The sequence below is a fragment of the Bos mutus genome, chromosome 13 (assembly GCF_027580195.1).
Source record: "Bos mutus isolate GX-2022 chromosome 13, NWIPB_WYAK_1.1, whole genome shotgun sequence".
Taxonomy (NCBI): domain Eukaryota; kingdom Metazoa; phylum Chordata; class Mammalia; order Artiodactyla; family Bovidae; genus Bos; species Bos mutus.
In genome coordinates, this window is record NC_091629.1 from 50,084,143 (window position 1) to 50,105,917 (window position 21,775).

General features: G+C 40.5%; 1 protein-coding gene across 5 annotated transcripts in view; it reads right to left on the bottom strand.

Moving 5' to 3' along the window:
* The window catches only part of NDRG3 (NDRG family member 3), a 63,181-nt gene that overhangs the window by 20,783 nt on the left and 20,623 nt on the right, over positions 1-21,775 (bottom strand). For 3 of the 5 annotated variants that reach the window (XM_070381690.1, XM_070381691.1, XM_070381688.1), the window contains exons 3-9: positions 19,490-19,525; positions 7,960-8,065; positions 6,811-6,931; positions 4,957-5,019; positions 3,656-3,716; positions 2,573-2,659; positions 832-888 (exon numbers count right to left, since the gene is read on the bottom strand). In XM_070381690.1, the coding sequence (XP_070237791.1) occupies positions 832-888; positions 2,573-2,659; positions 3,656-3,716; positions 4,957-5,019; positions 6,811-6,931; positions 7,960-8,065; positions 19,490-19,525 (531 nt within the window). The remainder of the gene's footprint in view (positions 1-831; positions 889-2,572; positions 2,660-3,655; positions 3,717-4,956; positions 5,020-6,810; positions 6,932-7,959; positions 8,066-19,489; positions 19,526-21,775) is intronic. The other 2 variants (XM_070381692.1, XM_070381689.1) reach the window with 1 other exon arrangement.

Genomic DNA, 21,775 nt, shown 5'->3' on the forward strand with positions numbered 1-21,775 from the left:
AGCAGCTCTAGAGAACAAATTGGACCCAAGGAGGGGGCTATTGGAACCTCTGATCTATAGCTGGTTGGTCAGAAGCACAGGTGACCACCTGGAGTGGCTGAAGTCGGGGGAGGGTGAGCAGTGGTGGTGGCTCAGTGACTGGCACTCAGCTCTAATCTGCGGGATCTGACCAATACTCAGGTAGACCGTGTCATCGAGCTGAGCTACAGGACATCCAGCTGGTGTCTGAGAATTCTTTGGTAATGTAAGAAAAAACACACTGTAATTGGGACAGGAATTCTCTGTTACTCAACTTTCTCTCTGAAAAGAGGACTGGGGTCCTGACCTCTTTCACCTAACAGCTATCCACATAATTGTTATTTCCTCTATAGACTTCAGTTTCTTTACCAGAAAGACATGGGATTTGAACAAAAGGTTCTTTTAGCACTAACATTTGTGGTGTCTTTTGGTTTGTTTTTTATTTTCTCTGAAATCTCTATTTCTGTGCAACCCTTCTTTCCAGACCTCATCCTGGCTCTAAAGAAGCTTGGTGAGGCACGTGATGTCGTCAAACAGGAACAGATGGCATGCGGCTTACAGGGAACGGGTTGGGGGCGGGGTGGGAGCTGCCTTCTCTCATCTCTCTAAACGCCAAGAGCCGGGTGGCACTGAGTTAATGCCCTCCCCTAAGACTGGCCTTTGGTGGGCGACATGTGCATCTCCCACGGCACTGAAAGTGTTAACCCACTGGAATCAAGTGAGTTCCAGGGAACCCTTTCTTTCCTGAGGTGAATAAGACTTTACACAAAAGCCAATAAACACACCCCTCTCCTGGCTGGAACAGGCGCTTACCTGCCCAAAGTGATGAGACAAAATAATGTCCACAACGTTGGTTGTCAAGCCTGAGAGCTAAAAAGATAAAAACTTTGTGTCAAGAGAGTGAGCATGGGTAAAATTTTATCAATCTGTCCACTTTATTAGTGCACTTCCTTATAAATATGCTAAGCTTAAAAACACAAAAAACACAACTCAGTGTCACACATTTTCGTGAGATGGTGGTCCCAAGAAATCTGAGAACAAGAAAGAAGTCAGGAAAAAACAAAACCTTCCTTCTAGGGTAATAATATGGCCCACTTTGAAATAGGTGGCTAGAAGAAATGCTGGCTGTTACTTCTTTGAGAACGTGGGACTCAGAGCTCACTGCTATAGCTACTTAATTCCTACCTGTGTTTCTGCATTTACACTGGGTTTATGCTTAATAAGATAGACTTACAACTACTCCCAAGTCATCCAAAAGAAAAAGCAATTTTTTTTTCTTTCCTCTAGTTTTTGCTATCTTCATTTCAAGGAGTGGGAGGAAACTGCTATGTTTACAGAATGTTCTGGCGTTTTGAAAGCTTTTCTTTTAATTTTCCCCACGTCAAAGCTATGCACATCACCGTCTAATAAATGCATCAATCTGTGTAGATCTGCAGCCTGTTAGTCTATTTTCAGAAAAATTTCCAACTCACATTATGTTGCTGATTTCCCTTAAACCTTCTCTGTTGATTTTAAGCTCAGTTCCTACTATGGACTTGGCACAGAGGTAAAGTACTGAGTTGGGGGTGGAGATGGAGAAGATGAGATAAGGCAGACAGACGCGGATATGGGTGGAGCAGGATCAGGTAGTCCCAGAAAGACGGAGTAAGAAAGAAGCCCAGAAATCTTCACCTGGGTTATCAATGATCCACAGGTTGTAAATTAAAGATAATTACAACTAATAACCTATTTCATTTCATCATTTAATAACCTATTTAATATTCATCACGTTATTAAGAGTGTTCATTTAAGTTTTAATGTACCCACATACTAGATAGGAATTAGAACAAATTTGAAGTCAGCTGTAAGAAAGAATTTCCATAATATCTGGCAAAAGCAATGTTAATGTATTTCATCCAAAGCTAGGAAATACATCATTTCTCTGGAAGTTAAAGGTGGGGAAGAATAGATAAACTTTTCAGAATCTGGTCTGCTGGTAGATGGAACAGCTTAATATTTTAAAATAACTATAAAAGCAAAGCAAAATTAGGAAAATATAGAATATATAAAATAAAAATAAGAATTGTCTTTAATGCTACCAACCAAAGATGTAACTATTAGTAGCATTTTCCTTCTTTTCTTATGCATATATGTATTTTTAAAAATTTTATTGTTTCTTAAGCATGAGAATTTTCTCATTTCCCTACAACAAAAAAACCCATAATTTTTCAGTTGCATAGTATTCCATTCATGACTGAGACTCACAGACAATGATGAATGAAAGCAGCAAGATATGAAAGCACACACCTTCCATTATTCTGAATATACAAAATCAATCTATGGTGACAGAAACCAGAATAATGGTTCCTTTTTGGGAAAGGGAGGAAGCATTAAGACCAAAGTTGGAAATATTCTGTATATTGACTGAGTGGTGATTACATGTGTAAATATTCATATCAAGCTGTATATTTAAGACTTCTTGCCCTTAACTGTATGAATGAAAAAATAAAATAAACAGATAAGCCATTTTGAGAAGGGACTAAGGGATGAGCCAATGGATACTGTTTGGTCTTACTTTGGAAGCTGCCCAGTCAATCCAGCCTTTAGCACAAGGGTCAACGTTAATGAGCACAAGACCTTCCACAAGCTCTGGGTGATTGAGCTGAAACGAGACAAAGACAACAGCATGAGAGCCCCATTTTCAGCTTCTTCTAAAACTACTGGAGTGTAGTTAGTCAACTCTTCCTAGGCATGGATGTCTCAGATTTTAAAAAAAGGTCAGAGAGGTGCTAGGGAGGATATTTAGAAAAACAGCTCCATAAATCTAACTCAGCATGTAGAAAAACCAGCTTCCTAAACTGCCATCAAATGACCTTGCCTTGCAAGGATCTATGGGGGAGATGGTTTTTATTTCCACAGCAGAGGATGTCCACAGCTATCTCCACAGCTGTTTAGCTCAGGGTGGGTCTACCCTCCTGGGCAGTACCCTTGGGACTACATGACATAAGGGGCTGTTAAAGCTTAGACTGTCCTCAATAGCAACTTCTTGTTTTGTTACCACATGAAGAGGTAATACCACCCTCAGAAGATTGTCCTATCACCCAGGAGGCATTTGGAAAAATCAGTAAGAACATTTCTATGTAAACTAAAAACTTCCCAGCTTACTTTTTCCCCTCTGATTACGCTCATTATAGAAAATGTGATAAAACAGAAATAATGAAGAGCAGGAAAAAAAATCTCATTATTATCTAATTACACATCATCAATCTTAGCATTTTGGTATGTTTTCTTCCAGTTCTTTCCTATGCCTATGACAAACTTTTACCTGCATCTGTATTCTAACCTCTTTGTTAAGGTTATAATATATGTAAATTATGTATCATAAGCTCGTCTTATAAAATTTTAATGGCTGTAAGAAATTCCACTTTAAATGTTCTCTGAGAGTTATTTTTTATTGATGATATCCTGCCCGCATCTCTTATGTTTTTAGGTGCTAGAAGTACAAAGCAAGGCTTTATACAAACTAGTATCTGTGGACACAATTTATAGAAAAACAGACATAAGATCCATGACAGTTCCTTCTCATTTAACACAGCAGTAAGAGCTGTGACCTAGGCAGTGCCTTAAGGGTGTTGAGACTAATCCTCCATGTACTTACTGCAAATCTGCTGAGGATGTAAGCTCCAGCTCCAACCCCAATCCCAATGATGCTTTTCAGACTGTAAATGGAATACACCAATATGAATAGGGTTAACTCATCTGAAGGGAGCATGGCATAATGGGAAAAATACAACTGGATTCAAATCTGGCTCTGATGCTTACTAGATGGAGAATTTGGTTAGGTTTCATTAACTTCCCAAGCCTGGGTTCCCTATCTATAAAACAAGGATATGATGACTTCTAAGTTGATTTTAAAGATTATGTGAAGTATGACTAAAACATGGGAGTCATCCTTGACAGCTCACTCTCCTATCACCTCCACACCCAACCCATCAGCAAGTCCTATAGTCACCTTCACAGTCCTTCCATCTGCCTTCTCCTCCATTCCATCCTCTGGGAGGCATCTAGTGCCAAGCTATCAACATCACTTGCCTGATTGTTGTAATAGTTTAACTGGTCCCCTGCTTTTTCTCTTTTACCCCTCTTTAAACCTGTGGAGATTCTCTCCACAGCTAATCTTTTTTTTTTTTTTAAAGGTTCCTTTTGGCAGTGTTTAATTTACTTATCTTTGGCTGTGCCATGCAGCATGCAGGATCTTAAGTTTCATGACGAGGGATCGAACCCATGCCCCTAGTGTTGGAAGCATGGAATCTTAACCACTGGATTGCTAGGGAAGTCTTTAGAGTAATTAAAAGAAGAATGCAAACAGCTTTATTGATGTGCAGTTTACATATTTAGAGTGATCATTTTAAAAGACTAAATCAGATACACTCCCCTGCATAAAACTCTTCAGTGTTTTTCTTTGCCTTTTGAATAAAATCCCGAAGTCTCACCTGATCTGTCAGATCTGTGTAATCTGGTTCTTGTTTTAGTTCTCAAATATCACCTTATGCTTTTCTCCCACTTGTTCACTTGGGTCAGGCCTTTTGGACATATTCCTTCCGTCTGGAATCCTCTTGTCCTGGCTCTCTATTTAGGTAACTCCTTTTTACCCTCCAGGTCTTAACCTAAAGGACTCCTTAGAGAGGTATTCCTCAGTTAGCCGTATTTGGTAGAGCCTGCTTTTATTCTCTATCACACATCCCTACTGATTTCTTCTACAGCAATGTAAGTCGTGACTATTTGTTTGTTTCCCTGTTGTTAATTATTTTCCATAACAAAATGTAAGCTTCACACTCCATAAGGGTAGTGACCATACTGTTTTGATTACCATCATAGCGCCCAGATCAGACACATAGCAAAAAAAAGTGTTTTTTTGAAAAACAAAAACCACATGGAAGAACTACAGAATGAACTCACTTTAAGTGGGTGAGAACAGGAGGCAGCATTTCGGCCAGCTCATCCATGGTTGGGTACTGGTACCTGAAATCCAGAAGGATACCTCCTGAATTGGAATGCACTCAACAATTCCCAATTACTAGAACAATTAGAAAAGTACAGAGTTCTTGAAAGTGAAAGTCGCTCAGTCGTGTCCAACTCTTTGAGACCCCATGGACTAGTCCATGGAATTCTCCAGGCCAGAATACCGGAGTGGGTAGCCTTTCCCTTCTCCAGGGGATATTCCCAATCCAGGGATCAAATCTTGGTCTCCTGCATTGCAGGCGGACTCGTTACCAGCTGAGCCACAAGGGAAGCCTGCAGAGTTCTTAGGTATTTCTAATCCCCAAATAACTACTTCAATTGGGGTTCAGGTTCAGTAAACTTCTACCAGTTAAGAGTCAACTCAGGAAGTGGCTTTTGGCTTGCTGCTTATGTTTAGGCAGCTAAGCGCAATAGTAAACAAACATTTACTGGGCCTAGGGCGCTTGGTCACAAATCCTGGGCTCTTATCATGAAGGCTGATTTGTTTCACTTAGGCATAGAATAACCCAGCTACTTTATTATTTGCTTTTGAATTTGGTTCCTGATCTAAGTCACTGGATCCTAAGATGGTCAAGCAAGCCCAAAACTGACTCAGACCAAGAATCCAAGAAAAGTAGGGAGTGTCCACATAAACTGCAGCATCAAAGATGAAAGAGATCTTAAGACAGCTTCCTACATATGTGGCAGTTCTGCTCTACATTTGACAGAGATGTCAGCCTGCCTCTGCTTGAAACACTTCAAGCACTGGCATGCTTTTGAACCATTTGTGCATAAAACAGAAAAAAGGAACTGTGTCTAAATTTTGCTGGATATAAACTGGTCACTGGCCAGTTTGTGTTTAAGGGACAGAAATGGCTTGGACATAGTGAATAACAGATTCTGGAGCCAGACTGCCTGCGTTAAAATCCCAGCTCTGCTACTTATTTGTTATGTAGGCTTGGACAAAGTACATAATATCTTTGGACCTTAGTATCCTCACCTGTAAAATGGGAATAATAGTAAACCTATCCCATAGGGTTTTAAGCATTAAATGGGTTAAGAATGTAACGCAATGTTCAAGATTACTGTCTTGAGTACGGTGTAAATGTTAGCTGCTATTTGTCTGCAACGGTCTACTTCACAGCAATCACTGGCAAAGGCAGCTCTGAAGATAAGCAAAGAGGGGAAGGATGAGCATTCCACAGCTTGTGGTTTCACTCCTCCCCCAAGGTCTCCTCCATAATTACACTGTCCAGGGAAGAGTCAGGGAGACTGGAGCTCCGCCACGCAAAGCAGATGAGGCTGAGAGCTCCACGTGCATGTTTGGTCAAACGCACGTCTACCTGACGCTGCAGCTTCTCTGAATAAATGATTACACTGATATTCAAATTCCTGTCACCGGACTGAAGATCAGGCTGGCGAGGTGCTCTCAGGAAGCTCAGAGAAATCTGAGTTTTGGGTCTAAAGGGAGTTGCGAGTTCCACGAGGGGGAAAAATGACAGGTTTAAAACAGATGAAGAAAGGGACAGACAGAAGACAGTAAGAAGTGGGTGTTCCAGACATGACTGTCTTGTGATTGGCTTCCATTTATGGAGGGCCAATCCTGGATATGGGAAAACATATAGTCTTCCTGAATAGACTGTCCATGACAGTTCTCCCAGAGTGAGGAGAGAAAGCAACTGGACGGTTGGTTAAGTATAACCTGCAGGCTGTGCTAAAACCAGCTTGGAGGGAAGCACATGGCTAGTGCTCCCACTGGAGCTTTGCTCTCTGAGTGCCTGTTTTCCAGAAGGGTCTTGCTTGTGGCCTTACCCAGTTGGGAAGGAGGGTGCACCTTCCTGCTGGCCTGGGGCATCCACATGACAGACAGCAAAGTGCTGGGTGATCTCCTGCATGTCCTCAAAGTTAAAGAACGCATTGAAACAGGATTTGTCTGTAACAACAAAACATTTGAAAGTCACAAGCTCTTCATTTCGTCTCACTTTTCCTCTATTCAATCAATTCCATATCATCGTCCTCTCTTACTCCTTTTAAATCACTATTTCACTAGAATCAAGTATCTGAACAACTGTCTGACTCAAGCTGCCCTAAAGGCTGACTACCAGACGTCTCAACGGCTTGAAAAGAACATTTAATTAGTCCTCAATTCTACAGAACATCTACAGAGTGGAAGCCAATCCTGGTGTTTCACAAAACAATCTTATACCCATAACACTGTCATTTTTCATGTATCTTATTCCCTACCTGATACAGAGATACTGACCATATCCCAGGAGGCCTGGCTAAAGTGAGTTTCTTGTTGCTTACATTCACCATGTGGAAAACTTCTCACATGGCAAAACTGCTAAGGTGCAGGGAGGGTTACTGCTTCAACTTCTACTGCTTAAATTCCTTTTCAAAAGCTCCAGCACTAGATTGTAACTTCAAATGCAGGTCACCTCTGATAGCCAGAGGAGTGTGAAAGAAACACATGTAATGCAGATTCCGTGGACCCGGGGCTAGGGCCAGAATCTTATGTTACCACCTAGAAAGGTCCATTTAGAGTCATCAGGGAAAGGCTATAGCAAGGATACTTCTACTAACTCATTGAAGGGCTCATAACAAAGTTAAGCTCAAATTCTGAATTTTCTAATCTGAAATATGAAAAAACCCAGAGTATTAATTAAAAAAACAAACAACTGACTTCAACCCTACTTTCTTAACCAGTCTATCATATAATCTTCAGCCCTTTAGCAGATGTGACACAAAATGAGATAAAATCCCAGTATTCCCCAAAATGCACTTAGCTGCATACTTCCCAGGAACTTCAATTCTGCCATTAACACAAGTAGCAACGAGGATAAGGCAGAGAGGAGAAAACCTATGTTCTATTAGAATACTGGGGTTTCTTCTGTGTTTTTAAAAAATATACAAAGATTATGTGTTATAACAAAAAGGAACGGTATAAAATCAAATACATACGATTGAGGCCAATGTCATGGTATGTTAGAATGACCGGTCTGTTTCCCTTCGGCAGGCCTCTGATAGTGACGTGGACCATACCGTGAGCTGTTTCTATGTCATGTTCCTGTAACAAGAGAACGTAAAGGTCTCAGCAAGGGCAGGATGCACTGCCCAGGCTGCTGAAGTTTCACGATACCTGAATTCACCACTATTTCCCACTAGTTGGGGCAGGACACATCACTGAACCATAAGCCTACTAGAGAGATGCTATGTTACATAGGATAGTCCTATTTTTTAATTCCTTCCAGATAAACAGACAAACAAATGAAGAAAAAATGCACCTTATCTACAAAGCTCACTTTCTTAAGTGGGGGAAGCCAGGGTATCTGCTGAGAATATATTCACAAATGGCTATGGTGAGATCAGCAAGTTGAATAAGAAGCCAGGAAAGACCTGGAGAAAGGTAAGTGAAGGAAGCAGAAGATATGAAGAAGCTGCTAGGTAAAAAGGCAGAGGTTTCAGATCCTCTAAATGCATGTGCAGCAACTGATAAATTCAGTAGCACCTATGAGTGTGACTATCTCAAATCTCTCCCGTTCCCTGGGAGTTGCCCTTCTGTGCCATCCATACAGCACAGGGAAGGCTCTTGGCCACCTGGCTTGCAGACTGTAACCTTATGGTTATGGTTCACTGGAGTCCGGTGAACATTTGGTCCATGCTAAGCCCTTTCTTAAGAATGTGTAATTGGGACTAAGAGATTCCATCCTTAGTTTGGTTCTTCTCTTGAAAAGAGAAGTAAACTTGGGAGCTTATAATAAGCATTTCTACTGCTCTGATTACTGATTCCAACTGTGTATAATAAGCATTTCTACTGTTCTGATTCCTGATTCCAACTGTGTATGCCATTAAGTTCTGAGACATCTCCGGACTGCCTCTGGTTTAAGCTATTTGGGTGGGTTTGTTCCTTGTATCCCAAAGGATCATATCCAAGGCAATGAGTAAAATTTAAGATGTAGTCAGAGCGCAGCTCAGTTCAGTCAGTTAAGTTCAGTCGCTCAGTTGTGTCCGACTCTTTGCGACCCCATGAATAGCAGCACACCAGGCCTCCCTGTCCATCACAAACTCCTGGAGTTCACTCAGACTCACGTCCATCGAGTCAGTGATGCCACCCAGCCATCTCATCCTCTGTCGTCCCCTTCTCCTCCTGCCCCCAATCCCTCCCAGCATCAGAATCTTTTCCAATAAGTCAACTTTCACATGAGGTGGCCAAAGTACTGGAGTTTCAGCTTTAACATCATTCCCTCCAAAGAAACCCCAGGGCTGATCTCCTTCAGAATGGACTGGTTGGATCTCCTTGCAGTCCAAGGGACTCTCAAGAGTCTTCTCCAACACCACGGTTCAAAAGCATCAATTTTTCGGCGCTCAGCCTTCTTCACAGTCCAACTCTCACATCCATATATGACCACTGGAAAAACCATAGCCTTGACTAGACGGACCTTTGTTGGCAAAGTAATGTCTCTGCTTTTCAATATGCTATCTAGGTTGGTCATGACTTTCCTTCCAAGGAGTAAGCGTCTTTTAATTTCATGGCTGCAGTCACCATCTGCAGTGATTTTGGAGCCCCCAAAAATAAAGTCTGACACTGTTTTCACTGTTTCCCCATCTATTTCCCATGAAGTGATGCACTCAATATGCCAGCAAATTTGTAAAACTCAGCAGTGGCCACAGGACTGGAAAAGGTCAGTTTTCATTCCAATCCCAAAGAAAGGCAATGCCAAAGAATGCTCAAACTACCGCACAATTGCACTCATCTCACATGCTAGTAAAGTAATGCTCAAAATTCTCCAAGCCGGGCTTCAGCAATACGTGAACCGTGAACTTCCTGATGTTTAAGCTGGTTTTAGAAAAGGCAGAGGAACCAGAGATCAAATTGCCAATATCCGCTGGATCATGGAAAAAGCAAGAGAGTTCCAGAAAAACATCTATTTCTGCTTTATTAACTATGCCAAAGCCTTTGACTGTGTGGATCACAATAAACTGTGGGAAATTCTGAAAGAGATGGGAATACCAGACCACCTGACCTGCCTCTTGAGAAACCTGTATGCAGGTCAGGAAACAATAGTTAGAACTGGACATGGAACAACAGACTGGTTCCAGATAGGAAAAGGAGTACATCTAGGCTGTATATTATCACCCTGCTTATTTAACTTATATGCAGAGTACATCATGAGAAATGCTGGACTGGAAGAAACACAAGCGGGAATCAAGATTGCCGGGAGAAATATCAATAACCTCAGATATGCAGATGACACCACTCTTATGGCAGAAAGTGAAGAGGAACTAAAAAGCCTTTTGATGAAAGTGAAAGTGTAGAGTGAAAAAGTTGGCTTAAAGCTCAACATTCAGAAAACAAAGATCATGGCATCCGGTCCCATCACTTCATGGAAATAGATGGGGAAACAGTGGAAACAGTGTCAGACTAAGCCAGGACAAGATGCAGTCAGAGGTGCTGGGATAGTGCTAAGAGTGACTGGGTGGAAAATAAAGACTCTGTAGGAAAAGTAACTGAAATTTATTCTAGTCTTCTTCAATGTCTATGTTTCTTAAAAATACATTATCATGCCTAGCCTACTGAATTTTGCTGACAAAGTCTTTACCTATCTCAGTAAGTCTTACAGTAGATGAAATAAACTGTGAGTAAGAATCCCAACAAAGGCAAAGGTCTTCCAACCTAACAATAAACCTCAACAGAGCCTTGGTTTCTTCACTCATGTACGGCAGAGACCAATCTTACACTAGTTGAACATCAGTGCATCTCAAATTATAGGTCCCAGGCTGGAGCAGATATCTCTATCAAATCAAACCACAGATGACTCAGTATTTCTGCTCTTCTCTATTACTGCTTGCTACCTCCTATTCAAAGGCTTAAAAAAGGGAAACAAGAAATGAAGGAGAGAATCAGGTCCTGTGAACTGGTTATGAAATTAAGTATAGGGTTTAGATGGAGGAACATAGAGACACAAATTCCTGTTGCTGTATGAGCATTTCTTGTGTGGTAAATGTCAGACTTCCTGGGAAAGGGAATGACAACTCACTCCAGTATTCTCACCTGGAGAATTCCATGGACAAAGGAACCTGGTGGGCTACAGTCCATGGGGTCACATACAATCAGACATGACTGAGAGACTAACACACAGTGTCAGACTTAGTGAGGAACCTCTCCACCAGGCTCATTCACTAAACAACTATGCATCTACTGAACTCCTACTACCAGACCCTGGGCTGAGCTCTGGGCACAAAACAGTGAGCAAGAGAGGCGTGACCCCTGCTCTCACAGAGATTATGCTCTACATGCTACTGCTGCTGCTGCTAAGTCACTTCAGTCGTGTCTGACTCTGTATGACCCCACAGACGGCAGCCCACCAGGCTCCCCCGTCCCTGGGTTTCTCCAGGCAAGAACACTGGAGTGGGTTGCCATTTCCTTCTCCAATGCATGAAAGTGAAAAGGGAAAGTGAAGTCGCTCAGTTGTGTCCGACCCTAAGCGACCCCATGGACTGCAGCCCACCAGGCCCCTCCGTCCATGCGATTTTCCAGGCAAGAGTACTGGAGTGGGGTGCCACTGCCTCGGAGGCAGACAAAAAAACCAACCAACCAACCAACCATAACAACAGCTTGTGATCAGTACTGTGAAAGAAATAAATAGGATGCTCTTAAAGAAAATCAACGAGGAAGATATTAACTCTATTAGCAGACAGAAAAGTGCAAATTAAATTCAATAAGATGTAATTTCATATATACCAGAATGGCAAAAAAATTTAAGTCATATAATGCTGTCAGCCAAGGTGTAGAGAAACAAGAACTTTCATACACTGTTGGTAGGCAGTAACCAAGAACAGCTACTCTGGAGAATAATTTGGTAATTTCGAGCAAAGTTAAGCAATGTGTACCCTACAGCAGTTTTACTTTTAGGTATAATCTAAGGCAATTCTCAAACATACTCAAACACACAAAAAGATATGCAGATATATATATATGTATATGTACATATACACATACACACTGCAGCCTTATTTATAACATCAAAAAACTGAAAGCAGTCTATAAACAGTCATGTATAAGGAAATTGAAAATGGAATTATGACATATTCACATAATGAGATACAGATAAAAATGAATGAACTAGAACTATAAGCATTAATACACAGAGAAAATCTTGAAAAAACAATGCTGAATAGAAGCACAGAAGGATTTGTATATGACATATGATTTACATATGCAGATTTCTTTAAAAAGCAACATTGCATAGACTGCATATGTTTATATACATATATTTAAAGTGCAAAAACTTGGAGAAGGAACATACATTAACTTTAGACTTGATTCCTTCTGGGCAGTGACCTATTCTGAAAGTGAATTTAAGGAGGCTTTGACCTCTGTCATGTCTTACTTCTGGAGAAAGAGTAAAGAGAGAGGGAGAAGCCAGCCTCTGCCAGAGGAGTGACACGACAGGAGAATCCAAACTAAAGAGAATGGGCAACAACCAGTCATCCAACAATCTAGTTGCTGGAGCCTTCTTTCTGTCATATCCAAGCCTTTAGTACAGTCTTGCTTAAGTATTCCAGCTTGGTCTCAGCTATGTTGAGAAATGAGTAAAAAACAATTTATACTTTGGCCCTGGGGGTTAGCAGGACCTCCCAAGATCTGATAATTAATGGGGATAGTGTGTGCAGGAAAGGCGGGAGGTGGGTGTGGAGTGAAGGGGTGGGGGATAGCAAGCTGTCAGGGAAGTTCAGATGATATGAAAAGGGAGCTATAACAGATGGGGCAAAACAGGACATATTAAAAGCAGACAAGGCAATAGGGCAAAGCAATTACTCTTGTCACCATTTCATAATCTGGATGAAATTCAGAGTTAAAGTTGACTCGCAAAATTTCAACTTTTGAGGGAGATCTCAGCCCCTATCTCCTGGGCTCTATCTGTCAATCTTGTTGCCCCACTGGAGCAACCCTTGGTTACCAGTATCTCATAGGGTTACTCTTCATTTTCAAAGAAATATGGAAAGAAAGGAGACACTCACCTCCATGTGGACCCGTAAATATATCCTTTGTGACCTTCTGTGGGAATGGCTTGAACAAGTCTCTGCCTGGAGCTGAGTGTGCAGAGACTCTGGCTGTGGAGCTGATTCAATGGTCAGGCAGGGGTGGTGCTGTGCCACCTTTCCACTTTAGTCAACTATCACCCGCTGCACAGGCTGTTTCTCTAGTGACCCCGCCACTCGCCCCAGCATTCTAGAGGGTGTGACTGCACAATAGAGTGCCTAGTAGGCTCTGGTCATAGATCTTCCCAGCACTCTGATTACTTACCACCTCCAAGGCTATGCACCTCTTAAGTATGATCCCTTATTCTCCAGGCTTATAAAACAGCCTGAGATTATACTGGTCCCCAACACACTTCTCCATCCTGGGCTGCCTCTCCCTCTTAATCAAAGATGTAGACAGATTATCTTTTTAAGACTTTAATAAGAGTTTAGGTTATTACCATTAATTGATAATAACCAATATTCACCTATTTTTCTAAGTCCTTTTCCTTCAGCTCAATGTGCTATCACCAGTTATACAATCTGACGTGTTATACCTCTCTGAGAATTTAAATTTTGACCACATCATGCCTGTTAATGCTGCTGCTTCTCCCTGGCCAGTCTGAAACAGTTTAGGCAAACTTGTAGGACAACATACTTCTAGAAATATCAACATTCATATTAGTATGAATTTTATTCTGTTTCTAATAAGCAGACCTCTCTACGATCCCTGGGTATAGTTTTTGTTATTTATTACAAAGGAAATTTTAATATAATACCCCATTACCTTATCCTGGATAGTGGTATAAAGTTCATTTGCATGACTTCATTTAATCCCATAGTAAAAGAATCTGTCTCCACAATTATTCAGCCTTCTGCCTACAAGTAAATGACATTTTCCTTTTTAAACTTCTGTAATATGTTTTCCCTAATTTCAGCCTCAGTTCTCTCCCCTTTTACCTCTCACATCCTTCAGCCTAGTTAACTCAACATTCTTTCAGACGTCTACTTTTATTTTCCAGCTACCCACACTCTCAGAACTCTCACAAATCATGCTCTTCATTTGAAAGCTCTTTTTGCAATATGTCAAGATAAAATCTGTCTTTTCCTATCTTTTTCAAAGCCAAATCCAATATCTTCTTCAAACAGCCTTAGTAAACAATGAGGAAAAAGAGAGTGAATGACTAACCTACATGCAATATAGCCCAGAACACCTTCAGAATATGGACTGTCTAGTCCAGATAGGAAGAGGAACAGATTTGGCCAATTCAAACACCCCAATCTTTGGCCACGGTAGCAGTCCAAGTTTGAGAGTGTGACCCCCACACACATGACCCATGCCGAACCAACAAGACTCCTCCCCTGGCCTTTTCTATCAAGTTATAGGTAAAGATATTCTCTCGGCAGTGAGGCTGCTAAGCTGAAAGGACATGAATTTGGGGCTTTGGTAGCCATCAGGCCCATGCTGTGACACAGCTTGTCAGAGAAATAGTGACAGGGAAAGGGAACTGAGATTGGGGGTGGTGATACAAAGGCCTTAGAATCTATAAGGTTCTTTTTTCTCTGCAAATGAAAATAAAGTCAACTATATCCTTAGAACTTAATAATCAATTTCTCCTTTACCCGCCCCCCCCAAATCAGCAAAATGAAACCAACACAGCAGTAATTAACACAACATTGTAAATAAACTATACTTCAATTAAAAAAAAAACAAACCAAAAGGGGGCAGGTGTGCATCGTGAGGGGAGGACCTGTGAACAGAGGCCATCAGAAAGGAAAGGCACAAAGCGGAAGCATGGGTGGGTCAGCAACAATCCTAGTTTTCCAGGGAGTGGGTGAGTAAACAATGGGAAACAGTGGGACAGAGGCTGAAAGGGGGACTGGGGCCACATTCACGTCCTTTAAGGCAAGGGGAGGAGCATGGAACTGGTCAAGCTCCCTAACAGACTATAGCAGGTGGCCGAACCCCAGTTCTTTCCAAATACTTCTTTTCTGCGGAAGCAACTTCCAGTTATTTACTTCACTTAATTCTTATTTTGTAATAGTGCCCATTTACCAAGTGATGTGCGAGAGTTTAAAGATGTTTAAATCCCTTTAGAAGAGGCAGTCACATATATACATCCTTACAGTAGGGTTCTAGAAGTCAGTCCTCCAAAGAACTACTGCCATTAAACAGCCAGCATGAAACCACCCAGCCCTCAGCCAGGTCTGGAATTCTTATCCTAGGAATATGAACTCCACTCTTGTGAGTGCACTCCATTATCAGCATCTTCTACAGGAATATATATCCTGGAAGATAGCAGCTTTTCACTCTCCATTAATATTTATTGAGTGCCCCTCTGATGGAAGTGGAAGGCAAACTGACAAGATATGCCAAGAGCCTTAAGTGTGTTCATTCCAAGATCCATTTAAAGAAATAATCCAACGTGTATACAAAATTAATGCAGAAAAATGTTCAATGAACTGAACAAATTATAATAACTGAACATACTATAAGGAATCTAATTTCCAAAAATAATGGAATAGTTAAGTCATGGGATAGCTATACGAGGATATAACAGTCAGCCATTAGAGTTTTTTTTTTTCTTTTTGGCTGTGCCATGTGGCTTGCAGGAACTTAGTTCTCTGACCAGGGATTAAACACAGGCCCACGTAATGAAAGTGCCATGTCCTAACCACTGGAGTGCCAGGGAATTCCCCATTAAAGACTGTTTTTATGAGAGTTTAAAAATGGAAATGGGATTGTGTTCTAATATTAAGTCAGAAAAGGAAATATATAACTGTACATCCAGTATGACCAATCAAATAAACTTTAAAATTAAAAAAAACTATACACACACAAACATATCTCAAACTAAACAGCAACATGGCTGTCCCTGGGCTCTAGGCTTCTGAGCTTTTCTCTGCTACTTCTTAACTCTCTGTGCTCTCCAACTCTTCAACTATGAGCATGTACTCTTTTGATAACCAGAATACAAAAGTGAAAACTGGGAAGAAATATAATAAAATACAGCTATCTCTAGGTAACAGGATTATAGGTACCCTTTAGTTTTACACTTTTCTGAATTTTCCAAATTTGATTATACACAAGAATTGTTTTTAAACATACAGCATGTTTACTCATGTGATATGCACACATTACACTACACATGAAGTTTTAGAAATATGTGAGAAATAATGATGATGATATTTATACAAACATAGTGATTACAACTTCATAATAAGTGTGTGTGAATGTGTAGAAATGTCCATGGAGAGAGTTGTTTAAAAATGAAAAACAGTTTTGTGTACTTTTTTGTAAAATTAAACATTGATTCCCCCTGCAACATTTTATCATGAGAACTTTCAACCATACACCTAAGCTGAAAGAATTTACAGTGAACATCTGTATACCCACAACCTGGATTCTACCATTAATATTTTACTATACTCAATTATCACACATCTATCCAGCCTTATATCCATCTTACTAATCCCTTTTGTAAAGTTGAGGTATAGTTGATTTACAATATTAGTTTCAGGTGTACACCATAGTGATCCAAAATTCTTATAGATTATATTCCATTTAAAATTTTTATAAAATACTGGCTATATTTTCTGTGCTCTCTAGTATATCCTCGTAACTTATTTATCTTATATATAGTAAGATATATAAATCTGTGCCTCTTGATTTCCTAGTATAATTATTTTTGAAGGCAATATATCACATGCACAAAGAAGCTACTGTATTTGTCTTAGTTCTACTTTCAAATTTTTAAACATTCTCACAAGCAGAAGACAATTAAGCAGCACCAAAGTAGATAATTAACAATAAGTCTGTTGATTCACTGTTTCAACTGGAAATAGGTTTTCTCCTTTCACATCAATTCCAAGCACTGTTACCGCTAATCACCCCTCCTCTCTTTACTGAGATCTCAATATAACTGCTATTTGCCTCAGGGGAGCTGTATAGTACCGAAGTCACTAGGACAATCAAAGAACCAAAAGAAATGGTACGATTTTAATTATATTTTCAATTACTGGGGGGAGGGGAAACATGTAGTTGGATTAGTACAGAAAACAGAGGAAGAAAAGACAGTTCAGATTGAAGTTATTTGATGCTAAGATAACTTCCTGGAGTATCATCAAATTCAGTAAAGGTTTTTCTAAGGCAAGATAGAGACCAGAGGAACTTGCTTCATCAGCTAGTCCCATGCCACGGTTATGCTAAAGAACAACACTGATGCCAAGGCTGAATGTAGCAATGCTGGCTTTAGATTTGTTCTGCTTTGTCTCCTAAGAATGCCCAGTGGTTTCCAAAAAGCCTTCAGGTATACTGCGCCACTCTACAGATGTCTCACGTCACAGTTCCTACCTCCGAGGCCTTCTACCACCTGTAGCCAAACTCCTGACCCAGACACCCCTAGTCTCCAGAACACCACAGAAGCCTTTACCAAAGAGGTGAGAATGAAGTACATTCATGAGTGCTGAGGAGAAAAAAAGAAGGGCCTCTGACTTTTTCTTCTTTAGAACACAGAGAACCTGTACATTCATAACCACTGACAGTGACATACACTTGCCATCCTTCTATTTGTATCAGAACTGAACTAAAAGTTACATTTAATGAGGCCAGAACACACTGTTATATTAAAGCTTCACCCAAAATACAAAGAATTTTTGTCAGACTATTTTTAAGCCTTAGTATTAAAAAATAGTTGATAATGTAACTTCTAAAACTCAATTTCATTTATATCTAAGTATATTTATATGTGAGAAAAATCCTAAAGGATATACACCAAAATATTAACAGTGATGAATAACAAGTGCTTTTTATTTCTTTACTTTTTGGTATTTTTATATCTGTTTTGCCATAAGTGCACAATTTTTTAATATTCTGATTTAGCGGCATGTCCAATTTGATGAAAATAAATGCTTTCACATATTAAAAGTAGGAAAATATAAACTACTTCTGGAATTTTTCACCTTGAATTTTACTATTACCCTCTCTCAAATGAGCTCCTTCTAGGTAAATTATATCAAATATTAAGAGTAATGCAGTTAAATTAGTTCAACCTAGGATCTAAAGCATAACTGAAGTTAGATCAAAAGATCAAATTAAAAACAACTAAACCAAAACTTGACTGCCACCATTTACCAAAAAAATAATATAGCTTCTTGTTTTTGAGTAAGGAGTTTATAACAAATGATTTCCTAGCAGCAGCAGGCTGAGTATGTGGTATACATAAAGTATACCGGTCATAATAAGAAGTGTTTAGCACTGGGAGTTAAAAATCTGTAATAATGCTATGAGCCTGCCCCTTCCAAAGTGAGTCTCAGTCTCATCTGTCTTGCCAAGGAAGCTCAGCTTTATACACAGCTCAACTCCCTGCCACCTCTCAGCTCTGGACATTGCTAGGTGAGAAAGAATGGGCGATGGGTTTAGAACAAAGTGAGGTTTTCAACTTCAATTCCACCCATGGCAAGTTATGAAACCTGACTCTTAATTTCCTCATCTCTGATAAAAACCACCTTGTAATATTGCTCCAAGGATTAGAGAAATGTACGTTTAGAATCTATAGTAGGTACCTAATAAATTAATACGATATAACTGGGTTGCCTATGAGACAGATGTTAGCTTCTCCTTTTGATGTTAATGCTAACATGGAGAGATTCCACTGTACTTAACATAGAATGCATACCTGAAAATAATGATGTGCCTGTGGCTGTGCGAGCTGGCTGAATCCCAGACACAGGGAAGATGCCTTCCCTGCACCCTCCACTCCTACTTAGTACCCTTGGAGTCTCCTTCGTGTTGCCTCTGACAGCCACTTACCACATCTACCCCAAAAGTAGGAGAGTCAGGCTGTATGGGTTTGTAAGGTATCCATTTCCCTGTATTAATTCTTTCTTCCCATTTCTTTCAGGGCCAGCCAACAGATAAAAGTAGGAAGATGGAACTGCTAGTTTACTTTATGGATTTTCAAATTAGCAACAGAGCAACAGGCAAAAAGCAGTCTAAGATGAACTACCATTTAGGAAAATACTAACGAGTCAAGTTGAATTTTGTGTTTCCAGAGATACAGCCAAGAGACATCTGCTTTTTGTATTAAAATCACTAAATCTTTCTTTTAGAACAGGTTTTGTTTTTAGTAAAGTCTCCCCTCCAAATTGACCGCCCCCAACCTTCTCTGCTGTGAGGTGACAACCATATGGCACTCGTGATTACGGTTTCAAATACCAATCTGAGGAAAGGAGATCTTAATTGTAAAAAGACACCACCCAATAGCCTACAAAAATAGGGACCTGGCAAGCAATTTTTGAACACAATAGCAAATCATTTTAAATAAACTTGATCCAGTGTTCAAAAGAACACGAAGGAACCGTGATCAGCTATGAAGAGAGGTCCACCTCTACAAGACCACCAGCACAGGGAGGAAAGCGCTGCAGAGATCCTGTACACAGCCCTCCTTGGTGCTTGTACAGTCCTTACCTGACAGTCAAAGTCCTGGAAGTTTCGTGTACCATTCTGTCAACAGAAGGCAGAAAACACAGTCAGTTTCCCCGTGTGGACTCCCCCATCTGCAGCAAATTCAGTTCACAGTGACAGCAGCGCATGTGCAGCCTCCTGGTTGCCATAAAACTAAAATGGTTCTCATCAACAGGCTTCAGAGGCAACGACGTCAGTAAAAGGGGAGTCTTTAGTGATGGGGTTACACTTTGGCAGGCTTCCCGTGAAGATGAAGGAAAAGAGTCTGGTTTCCTAGTAAAGCTTGTAACTTGTCTCCCTACCTAAGGAGAGCAGGGAGAGCTTGTGGGAAGAGAGAAAACATGGATCAGAGTCTGAGAATACATTCACAATCCACACGGGAGGTACCTGGGAGGCAAGGAGCTAGAGGCCAACTCTGACAGGAGCCAGTGTGCTCAGGACAAGGAAGCAAAGAAAGGATGAAGACAAGAACAAAGATACAGATGGGTTAAGAACGAAAGATCTGAAATCTAACAAGGAAGAAAGGCAGTGTCAGTGAAGAAGGGAAACAGATAAAACGCAGTTCCTCATACACTGGTCTATCTTAGGAAACTGCTAACAGGATAAAGGACAAATCACTGAATTGTTTAAAAAGTAGGACATAGTCAAAAGATCCAAGAAGAATTCACAAGCATCTAAGAGGAGACTATATCATAGTAAGGTTGGATTGCCAAAAAAAAAAAATCAATGGTAATGACTCAGAGGCATTTCTGTAATATTTCAGATGCCAGAGGTGCAAGAGTATGACATAAGAGTATAAAAAGGGTAAATGAGTGATGTCTTTGGGAGAAAAAAAAACCTTTTGACTCATAAAGTAAAAGCTCCTCCCAAGCCTCATTACCCTCATTATTCAGAAACTGTTATATCCATCCACCCTCCAGAAGGCGTGGAGCTATAATGATAAAAAAGCTTTGGATAAAGCACCTTATCCAAAGCTGCCCCTTCAGAGAAGATCGAGGTCTCTGATGCCAAGGGAGTACTAGGCAATCCCCTCTCTCGTCAAGAAGATCCTCTTAGAAACAGTTCTGTGTCCCACCACTCGCACTGCTGGCAGGACAGAACAGAGGTTAAAAGCACAGCCCGGCGCGGTAAAGAAAAAGCAACAACAAAAGCCACCCAAAGAAACAAACTGTCCTCCCCTGAGAGGAACTAGCGGAGGCAGCTGGGATGATGCACAGCACTCTTTAATACGGCAGCTAATAGCCACAGCTGCCAATTTAAACTGAAATTTAAAATTCAGTCTCACTGTCACATTAGCTGCATTTCAGGTGCTCAGCACACACATGTGGCCAGTGGCTACTGTATTACTGGGCCGTGCAGACACAGAACATTTCCTTTGACTGCAGAAACTTCTAGTGGACAGGGCCGATCTAGAGAGCTTTTGAGGGAATAAGATTATGGATGAGCAGCTCTTATCTCTCTACAGGTGGCAGTAAAGTCACAACAGATTACCAATCAGAGAGACTACTGATGACACTGAGAAGAGAAGAGAGTGGTGGAGACAGCTAGTCTGAGGTATTAGTCCCAGAATGAAACCAAGTTCACAAAATAAAGTTTGATGCAGTCACAGCAAGGAGAAACAACTACAATGCCATGCAGAAAGCACATTCCCAAGGAATGCTGCCACTGGTAAGAAGGATCAATAGTGTTCCATGGCCCCACTGGCCCCACACAACTGCTGAGAACTCCTTCCGAGAAGTCATTGTACTTAATTTCTAGTTTGACTGTGAGAAGCAGAAGGGAGGGTCCTTCTCATGGACGAGGGTAGATTGTTGTAGTAGGATATAAATGACCAGCCAGTGAGCCCCAGTCCGATTCAACTTGCACCCTCCACCACATTCAGCAGGGGGCCAGGGGTAAGTCAGGTACTTGATGGATATTTATAAAAGGAATAAGCCAATGTAATAAAATTAAATACAAGTTTCTGTTAAGATTTTGGGTCAAAAACAACAGAAAAATTCCACTGCATCCCAGTCATTAAATAAAAACATAGACTACAAAATAGTCGTCAAAGTTTGACCTCAACTACATTAAAATATGCACCAAAAGAGACTAGAAGAAAAATACCAAAACATTAACAATAGCAACTATTTCAGAATAGAAAGATTATGGGCGATTACACTTTTCTTGAAACTTTTCTACAATAAGCATGTACTTCACTTTTTGCAATGGAAAAATAAAAAAGATTTGGTGTGGAATAAAAAATATGTAACTTAGTATTTTGTAAAATATGATTTAAAGATTCATTTA